The sequence below is a fragment of the Oncorhynchus mykiss genome, chromosome 16, assembly GCF_013265735.2.
Source record: "Oncorhynchus mykiss isolate Arlee chromosome 16, USDA_OmykA_1.1, whole genome shotgun sequence".
Taxonomy (NCBI): domain Eukaryota; kingdom Metazoa; phylum Chordata; class Actinopteri; order Salmoniformes; family Salmonidae; genus Oncorhynchus; species Oncorhynchus mykiss.
Window position 1 is genome coordinate 64,431,198 of NC_048580.1, and position 10,823 is coordinate 64,442,020.

The 10,823-nt window shown below is 41.3% G+C and overlaps 1 protein-coding gene across 3 annotated transcripts in view; it reads left to right on the forward strand.

Moving 5' to 3' along the window:
• Positions 1-1,467, forward strand: part of LOC110492539 (solute carrier family 26 member 6) — a 24,668-nt gene extending 23,201 nt beyond the window's left edge. For 2 of the 3 annotated variants that reach the window (XM_036947546.1, XM_036947548.1), the window contains 3 exons: positions 665-719; positions 796-941; positions 1,073-1,467. In XM_036947546.1, the coding sequence (XP_036803441.1) occupies positions 665-719; positions 796-941; positions 1,073-1,099 (228 nt within the window). In that variant the 3' untranslated portion in view covers positions 1,100-1,467. The remainder of the gene's footprint in view (positions 1-664; positions 720-795; positions 942-1,072) is intronic. The other variant, XM_036947547.1, reaches the window with a different exon arrangement.
• Positions 1,468-10,823: the final 9,356 nt, after the last annotated feature.

Sequence of the window (10,823 nt, forward strand, 5' to 3'; positions counted from 1 at the left end):
ATGGGATGGAGAAGACAGTGAAAGAGAAAGGGAGAGAGAGAAGGAGAAAAAAGGAAGGAGAGGTTCATGTTTTCAGAAATGTATTTGTAGTTTCTTTGTATCCAGTCTCCTTATGTAACATTGTTTGCTGTCATACTCCTGAGTGGCCTTGTGCTTGAATCAAACAAAGGTCTTGTGTTCTGTGAGTAGGCAGGTCTAAATGAGATTGTTTTGTATGTCGGGGAAGAGGCACTTATAGAGATGTAGAGAGTGAAAAATAGAGTGATGGAGAGAGAGAGAGTGGTGGAGAGAGAGGGGGAGAGTGGTGGAGAGAGAGAGAGTGGTGGAGAGAGAGAGGGGGAGAGTGGTGGAGAGAGAGAGAGTGGTGAAGAGAGAGAGAGAGTGGTGGAGAGAGCGAGGGGGTGAGTGGTGGAGAGAGAGGGGGAGAGTGGTGGAGAGAGAGGGGGAGAGTGGTGGAGAGAGAGAGAGGGGGAGAGTGGTGGAGAGTGAGAGAGTGGTAGAGAGAGAGAGAGAGAGTGGTGGAGAGAGAGAGGGATGAAGAGAAAAACCAGATGAATCCAAACTGGTGCAACACAAACAGTCTCGTAGAAAAACACGGCCTTCTTATTTGACCTTTCTCTCAGTCTCTTTCCATCTCTCTCACTATTTTCTCTCTTTATTGCAGATATTCAGAGACTATAGAGAGATTGACATTGATATCTATTTAGCTGGATGCCAAGGTGAGTGTCTGTGCTAATTCATGCTGGTCTCTCTGGTCTAGCGTGTGTTGTCTAACCTGGTTTGTCTTTCCTCCAGTCTGTGTGGTGGAGCAGTTATCCAGAGCAAGCTTCTTCTCTGAGTCCATCCCTAAGAGCCGTCTGTTCACTACGGTCCACGACGCCGTGCTACACAGCCTCCGGCTGCAAGGGGCCTCAGACGTTCCCATCTACGAGTGTGCACTGGTGAGTAGACCAAGCCCTCAAGGACATTTGGCTGGTGGTGGAACTGTGCTCCAAAATCAGCTGCATTCTTATGATTATATCAATGAATTGATTCTTATCTTACGTTCTGACATTATCTCCTTCTCTACTAGGACATGGCCTGTACTACCAAGATGTAACCAACATGGGTCACATTGGTCACAAATAATAAATAATGGTTACTAATTTTAAATGATGCAATATTGATAGCATTATGGTGTTGGAAATTAAGTATCAATGTACCCTGATGATTCAAGTTCTCTTGAGTCCACAATCTTCAACACAGCACATATATCATAATACCATATATGCCAACCCCTGTCATTGTAATGGTGAGAGGTTAGCATGTCTTGGGGGGTATGATATTTGTGCGTCTGTAAATGTCTCACTCGTCATTATTCATGATTCATTCAGGATTATCTGTAATCATGGTAGCATCCACATTAATGTAGAAGTGTTTAGAAACATATTCTAATCTTATTTACAATAAAAGTGACTTCAAAATGACACAATACATTATTTACCATTCATTTATATTGGCACAAAATAATCTGTGTAAACAAATGTGTAGACTCACAGGTTTGATGTATTCATTGCTTGCTCTGAATATGGGATCAAATACTTAACGTTTACTACTTAAATACACATATACAGTATGAGTCAAAAGTTTGGACACACCGACTCATTCCAGGGTTTTTCTTTATTTTTACTATGTTCTACATTGTAGAGTGATAGTGGAGACATCTAAACTATGAAATAACACATGTGGAATCATGTAGTAAACAAAAAAGTGTTAAAAATAATCAAATTATATTTTATATTTCAGATTCTTCAAAGTAGCCACCCTTTGCCTTGATGACAGCTTTGCACAAACTGGAATGCATTTCAGTTAACAGGTGTGCCTTGCTAAAAGTTCATTTGTGCAATTCCTTTCCTTCTTAATGCGTTTGATCCAATCTGTTGTGTTGTGAAAAGGTAGGGTTGGTATACAGAAGATAGTCCTATTAGGTAAAAGACAACGTCTATATTATGGCAAGAACAGCTCAAATAAGCAAAGAGAAACAACATTAGTTTAAGACATGAAGGTCAGTCAATCCGGAAAACTTCAAGAACTTTCTTCAAGTGCAGTCGCAAAAACCATCAAGCGCTATGATGAAACTGGATCTCATGAGCCTCACCACAGGAAAAAAAGGCCCAGAGTTACATCTGCTGCAGAGGATAAGTTCATTAGAGTTACCAGCCTCAGAAATTGCAGCCCAAATAAATGCTTCACAGAGTTAAAGTAACAGACACATCTCAACATCAACTGTTCAGAGAAGACTGTGTGAATCAGGCCTTCATGGTCGAATTGCTGCAAAGAAACCCCTACTCAGCGTTCAACACCCTAGTACCCACAAAGCTGATCACTAAGCTAAGGACTCTGGGACTAAACACCTCCCTCTGCAACTGGATCCTGGACTTCCTGACGGGCCGCCCCCAGGTGGTAAGAGTAGGCAACAACACGTCTGCCACACTGATCCTTAACACTGGGGACCCTCAGGGGTGTGTACTTAGTCCCCTCCTGTATTCCCTGTTCACCCATGACTGCGTGGCCAAACACGACTCCAACACCATCATTACGTTTGAACAGTGGTAAACAGTGGTAGGCCTGATCACCGACAACGATGAGACGGCCTATAGGGAGGAGGTCAGAGAACTGGCAGTGTGGTGCCAGGACAACAACCTCTCCCTCATTGTGAGCAAGACAAAGGAGCTGATCGTGGACTACAGGAAAAGGTGGGCCGAACAGGCCCCCATTAACATTGACGGGTCTGTAGTAGAGCGGGTCGAGAGTTTCAAGTTCCTTGGTGCCCATATCACCAACGAACTATCATGGTCCAAACATACCAAGAGTCGTGAAGAGGGCACGACAAAACCTATTTCCCCTCAGGAGACTGAAAAGATTTGACATGGGTCCCCAGATCCTCAAGGTTCGACAGCTGCACAATCGAGAGAATCCTGACCGGTTGCATCACCGCCTGGTATGGCAACTGCTCGGCATCTGACCATAAGACGCTACAGAGGGTAGTGCGAACGGCCCAGTACATAACTGGGGCCAAGCTTCCTGCCATCCAGGACCTATATAATAGGCGGTGTCAGAGGAAAGCCCATAACATTTTCAGAGACTCCCGTCACCCAAGTCATAGATTGCTACCGCATGTTTTCTCTGCTACCACACTGCAAGCGGTACCGGAGCGTAAAGAGTGTGCAAAGCTGTCATCAAGGCAATTTTTAAAACCTTTATTTAACTAGGCAGTTAAAAACAAATAGTTATTTACAATGATGGCCTACCCTGGCCAATATACCACGGCTAAGGGCAGTGTCCAGGCATTCCACGATGCGTTGTGTCTAAGAACAGCCCTTAGCCATGGTATATTGGCCCTATACCACACCCCCTCATGCCTTTTTACTTAAAAATACTTCACAGGAGGCTGAGAACGACTCATAATAATGGCGGGAACGGAACAGATGGAACGGCATCAAACACCTGGAAACCATGGAAACCATGTGTTGGATGTACTTGATGCCATTTCACAAATTACGTTCCAGTCATCACCACGAATCCGTTCTCCCCAATTAAGGTGCCACCAACTTCCTGTGATGTATATATAATTTGTATTTATTAGGGATCGCCATTAGTTACTGCCAAGGCAGCAGCTACTCTTCCTGGGGTCAATACACATTAAGGCACTTAGATCACACAGTACATCATATAACATCATTACACCTCTACATATCTACAATGCAAAATGTATAATACCAGCATATAACAATATTACAATGTACCTGTGTGTAGACTGTGTGCATATGCGTGTGTCTGTCCCTGTGTGTGTGTGTCTCTTCACAGCATTGGAGGCTGCTGAGTGGAGGACAGCTCATTATAATGGCTGGAACGGAGTAAATGGAATGGCATTAAACACATGGAAACCATGTGCTGATGTATTTGAGACATTCCACAAATTCCGCTCCAATCATTACCACGAGCCTGTTCTCCCCAACGCTTCTCAGTACCCTCTGTTCCATAAGCTGTACTTTTATCAGTTTAAATGTTATTTATTTTACTGCTTGCATCAGTTACCTGATGTGGAATAGAGTTCCATGTAGTCATGGCTCTATGTAGTACTGTGCGCATCCCATAGTCTGTTCTGAACTTGGGGATTGTGAGGAGACCTCTAGTGGCATGTCTTGTAGTAGTTTAGTAGTTTTAACAGACAGCTCGGTTTATTCCGGTTGTCAACACTTCTTACAAAAACAAGTAGTGAGGAAGTCAATCTCTCCTCCACTTTGAGCCATGGGATATTGATATGCATATACTATAAACGTTACCTCTCCATGTACATTTAAGGGCCAACCGTGCTGCCCTGTTCTGAGCCAATTGTAATTTTCCTAAGTGCCTCTGTGGCCCCTGACCAGACAACTGAAGAGTAGACCAGGTGCGACAAAACTAGGGTCTGTAGGACATGTCTTGTTGATAGTGCTGTTAAGTCCAAACAGTAGCAAAACTTTCTGTTTTGCAAGCAAAACAAGAGTTTCTATTGGACAAATTCAAGTAGGTCTATCCCTGTCTTGTTCTGGATCCGCCCCCTTTTTTTCATTTTTGCCTAAAATGACATACCCAAATCTACCTGTCTGTAGCTCAGACCCTGAAGCAAGGATATGCATATTCTTGGTACCATTTGAAAGGAAACACTTTGAATATAACATATTAGATCTGGTATTAGATCTGGTAAAAGATAAAAACAAATATTATTTTTTTTGTACCATCATCTTTGAAATGCAAAAGAAAGGCCATACTGTATTATTCCAGCCCGGGTGCAGTTTAGATTTTGGCCACTAGATGGCATCGGTGTACGGGCAAAGGTTTAGACTGATCCAATGAACCATTGCATTTCTGTTCAAAATTTTGAAGCAAGACTGCCCAAATGTGCCTAATTGGTTTATAATTAAACAAGTTCATAACGGTGCACTCTCTTCAAACAATAGCATGGTATTCTTTCACTGTAATAGCTACTGTAAATTGGACAGTGCCATTAGATTAGCAAGAATTCAAGCTTTCTGCCAATATCAGATATGTCTATGTTCTGGGAAATGTTATTTTTACTTACAACCTCATGCTAATCACATTAGCCTACATTAGCTCAACCGTCCCGTGGGGGACCCACCGATCTTGTAGAGGTTATGAAATGGAAGCAACAGAATCGGCTGAATGAATGCACCCCTGATCACACACAAACACAGTTCACTTTCATAGCAGCCACATACAAACAGCATGATATTTTGCTCATTGTATAATTCCTTCTCGCATCTACGGGCTTTCCTCATCTCACCTTTTCTCTTTGCTTGTGGACTTCAGTGCACCACACAACAGCTGTCTGTAACCAAGCCAAACCTTTATACCATAACCACTAACCGCTACACACAGCCTTTATCGTTGTCACCATATTAGCTAACATCATAGTCAACATAGCTACTAGAACTAACGTGTTAGTAAACCTGCTAGAATCATGCAGTACAGTAAGCAGTTTAGCAGTTACACCAGCGGGCCCAGGTGACAATAAATTAATAACTTCCATGACTTGGAAGAGTGGATGTTCTTAGCCAGCTAAATCAAATCAAAGTTTATTTGTCACGTGCGCCGAATACAACATGCTCTCACCAATAGTGCAACAAAGGTGTTAGGTGAACAATATGTAAGTAAAGAAATAAAACAACAGTAAAAAGACAGGCTATATACAGTATTGAGGCTATAAAAGTAGCGAGGCTACATACAGACACCAGTTAGTCAGGCTGATTGAGGTAGTATGTACATGTAGATATGGTTAAAGTGACTATGCATATATGATGAACAGAGAGTAGCAGTAGCGTAAAAGAGAGGTTGGCGGGTGGCGGACACAATGCAGATAGCCCGGTTAGCCAATGTGTGGGAGCACTGGCACTAGCTAACATAAATAGCATTCCTCTCTGTTTGAGCCGGGTGTGAGTAGGCTAAACTAGCTAGCTGCATTAGCTAGCTAAGTATGTGAAAGTTAGTTTAAAAAATAAAACGAAATAAGCCTATAGCTAGCTCTCGCTCTCTGCTGCTTCTCCTTAATTTTTTAAGAAATTAATTTGTTCAAGACTGTTCAACTATTGTCTTTCTCTCTCTGAGCCAACTACTCACCACATTTTATGCACTGCGGTGCTAGCTAGCTGCAGATTATGCGTTTCATTCTATGATCCTTTGATTTGCGTGTCAGTTCATGCTGCAAGAGTTCTGATAGGTTGGAGGACGTCCTCCGGAAGTCGTCATAATTACTTTGTAAGTCTATGGAAGAGGGTGATAACCATGAGCCGTGGCACACGGACCTGAATGCACTTAAGCCTCCTTTCTATGTGCACCAAAATGATTTTAAATGACTTAGACAGCGTTTGGAAGAGGCCAGTTAGTCCTCTCAATCAAACGCTTGGAGAGAAAAAATGTCTTATGTTGCACCTAACCCACATTGTCCAGGAATATTCGTATCATGTTGCTGAATGTATGCAGAGTATTTTCCATTTTGTTATCAACAAATGCGTCAAAGTACAGTAAATGCAAAATGCACATAATATCAATAGTATAATGTTTGGATTCAGTCTTGTGTCAGATGAACTGTTGTGTCCTCACCTTTGGTTGAATCATTTCCCCAAACCGTTCCTTATCAATTGCTGCCATGGTTATGTATATCCTATGCTTTTCATATTTTGTCCGTAAGAAACATTTCTATATAGGCCAATTTTGATGTCCCAATAACATGACATATGAACTGATATACAAAACAACTATGGACATATCACAATTCATTTTCTTTCAATTTAAGCTATCATAGAAAATGATCGCTACAAAATGGAATCCTCAATAAACGGAGCATTGAACAGTCAGCTATGAGCATCTCTGCCTCAAATAAACAGAACCAACAGATTCTCTCTTTTTCTACTGTCCATCAGCAGCTCCGTCAGTCCAGGCATGGTTGTTATGTCATAATATCTGCAGATGGACCTGCAAACTGTATTGTTTGGGGATCGGAAAAAACACAACCAATCAAAGGGAAATAGGATAAGCTAGCTAACGTCATTAATAATAAAGTTAGCTATTTTGCTTAAAATTGACAATGGTCAAACTACTGTAGCTACATGATCAATATTGATAAAGTTGTAAAAAACTGATTTGTTGTTTGGTTGAAAAGGCCAGTGGTGAAATGTCACTATTCGGCAACAAAGTTTCCAAATTGTGTTTCTGAGTTCGAGGGTCCTCCAAGTGAAACTTCCCAGTGGGAACTAGGAATTTCCGATAATCCAATAACTCAGATGCCACATGAACGCAGAATATCCCCCCCCTTGAAGGTTTTTGGTCTTAATTTAAGGTTAGGGTTAGGCATAACATAAGCAGTGTGGTTAAGGTTAGGTTTAAAATCAGATCAAGATTAATTGTAGAAATAGGTGGGGTTTAGCCATAATAATGACTTGCGACTGTGTTAACTAGTGACGACTGCCATCTGCTTCATGGCTTCCCATTGGTTCGCCTTGCCTCTTCCCTCTCTTGCCGAAGGAGAATGCACCACCACGACATGAAGGTCGGTTTCCATGGTGATAAATGGTGCCGTTGCTGCGGCAACAGGATTTTTTATGACATCTTGTAAAAGTAAGCCAGCAAGACGTCACTTCAGCCCTCTCTCTCTTTGAGGGTGAGAGACAGAAAGATGGGTAGATAGATAGATATAAAGGAGAGGAGTGGCGTGAGAGAAAAAGGGGAGAGAGAGGAATGAGAAACAGAGGGAGACAGGAGAGAGGTTTCATAGAGCTGTAGGAGTGGGAGAATGTAACACTGGACTATTAGGAATCTGTATTTATAGGCATGGAGAGGGAGTAGAAAGGGAGTGAGAGGTGATTGTGAGGACGGAACTGAGAGTCACTGTGTGAGAGGCATTTGTTAGTTGAGCCGAGGTGTGGGTGTTTGTGTTGTCAGTTGGACCAAGGCAGTTTCTCCTTCATGTTATGTTTAATAACTGAACACAAAATAGCTCCAGAAATAAAAGTCCCAAATCTGTCCCCAACCTCACAGGGATTGGCTCTATCATCCCTTGGAGAGAGACGTGTAGTCTAGTCACCTCCCTCATCCATCCTATTCATTAATATACCAAGTCACCATTATTTTAGTCACAAGGTCTCAATCTCAAGTCGAGTCCAAAGTAGAATGGGTTGAGTATTGAGTCAAGTTGTGCATTCTAAGGACAAGTCAAGTCGAGTCACAAGTTTTTTCAAGTTAAGTCTCAAATCAAGTGAAAAAATCTTTCTCTATTTATTGAGGCTACCAGACTTCCCTTTTCATTATTTTGTCTACACAACACATCTTGGTGTTGTAATAATGAATTTTAAAAACAAATTCCAAATGCAAGCTTCAGAAGTAAATAATACATTTCAAGCAAGTTGGACATACCAAAAGACCAGTAGACCTATGCTAGTAATTGTTGCCCCATTGCCGGTGAGCTTGCAAAGTAAACAGTTAATATTTCTGATTACCAAACTATTTTTGGAGCTGCATAGGCCTGTTTATTTATGGAAATCCTCTCCCTACAATTTGACTTGGGAACATCTCCGGTCACTAATCTGGACATGTGGCCCTGCCTTTGCAGCTGACTGGTCATTGGTCAACAGTCAAGACGCACAACATTTCGACTCTGACACTGATTCGTTTTTTAAACAAGAATTTGGTGTAATGCTGTAGGTCTATGTCAGTGACCAGGTCGAATAAGCAAAGGTATAAATATCACATTCAAATATGTATGAAAACGAATATTCTTCAGGTTGAATTTCAACCTCACGAAAACCTTCTCACTGCACTAGCTCACCCCAAGTTAACACAGCCACAAAGTCATAAACTCCGCCTATTTCTATAATTTATCATCTTAAAATCTGATTTCGAATCTAACCTTAACCACACCGTTAACCGTATGCTTAAATGTAAATTAAGACCATAAAGCATATTTATTTTTGTATTATTTTTTACCATAGGCCTTTAGCCAATGTTGACTTTGCGGCTGTGCTATCTAGTGGAAACCATCACCAGACCTTTGTTGAATGACAGTTCGTTTTCTTGCAAGTGTGATACTGTTTCTGGTTGCATGGAGAGTAATCCACTGTGCTCCATAATGATTGACAAAACGTTACAAAACCTGGCCAGATAATTTCAAATCATCAATCTCAAGTCGAAGTGGAATCCCGAGTCTTGAGGCTCCAAATCAAGTCATTTTATTTTCTATCAAGTGTGTGACTCGAGTCCATACCTCTAGTATGCACTGTAAATCAGTGCTTTTTGTTGTTGTTGATTTAGTGTAGTCTTAGTCCATATGTCAAAATGACGAAAACAGTGGGCCATTAGTCAACTTCCCATGCCTAAACTTGACGGTTCATGCAGGTGAAGTATTCTGATCATGGAATTCTGATCATAAAGTTCTGATCATGGAATTCTGATCATAGAGTTCTGATCATAGAGTTCTGGTCATGGAATTCTGATCATAAAGTTCTGATCATGGAATTCTGATCATAAAGTTCTGATCATGGAATTCTGATCATAGAGTTCTGATCACAGAGTTCTGATCATGGAATTCTGATCATAAAGTTCTGATCATGGAATTCTGATCATAGAGTTCTGATCACAGAGTTCTGATCACAGAGTTCTGATCATGGAATTCCGAATGCGTCATGCATCTACACCAGTGGCGGTCAGTGGCGTTTATGATGAGGGCGGACATTTATTTTTTTCATTAGCAAGGCCTTATTTCTATTACAGAATGTTGGATGACTGTCATTCATATTCCATTCATCTAGTTCAAGGTCACATCGATAGGTTTAGGCTAGGTGCACACAGGTCGAGAGAAAAATGTGAAAATACACAGTGACACATTCAATACTGCCTTGCACACTCTTGCCTGCATCTAGCTTATCTAGGGTATAATCATTAGTACAAAAATTGCAAACGAGTTTCTATTGGACAAATTCAGGTATTTTCAATCCCGTTTTGTTTGCTTCCATTTAAGAAACATCAACAAAATCGGCGGAATGAATACAACCCTGATCATAGCAGCCACGTTGTATTCATTCTAGCCTCTATGCACTCTCCTCCTCTCACCTTTTCCCTTCGTTTGTGGACTTCAATGAACACATCAGCTGCATGTGACCAGGCAATAAACCTTTCCAAGCCAAACCATGTCATAACCTCAACACACAGCCTACATCGTTGTCCCCATATCAGCTAAAATAAAGTTATTGTCAACATAGCTAATAGAACTAACGCGTTAGTAAACCTGCTACAATCAGTAACGTTACAGTGTATAGTCAGTAAGCAGTGGCAATTATTTAATAAAACCAAAAGCTTATCTTGACTTGGAAGAGTTCCAGTGTTGGATAGTCATAGCCAGCTAGCTAACAAAGCATCCCTCTGTTTGAGCCAGGTGTTTGAGTAACTAAACTAGCAAGCTGCATTTGCTAACTAAGTAAGTGAAACTGAAAAAAATGACACTCTCTCTCGCTTGTCCTTCATTTTTTAAGAAATTAATTTGTTGAAAACTGTTCCAACTTTTGTCTTTCTCTCTCTTTGAGTCAACTACTCACAACATTTTATGCAATGTAGTGCTAGCTAGCTGTAGCTTATGCTTTCAGTACTAAATTCATTCTCTGATCCTTTGATTAGGTGGACAACATGTCAGTTCATGCTGCAAGAGCTCTGATAGGTTGGAAGACGTCCTCCGGAAGTTGACATAATTACTGTGTAAGTCTATGGAAGGGGTGAGAACAAAGAGCCTTCTAGGT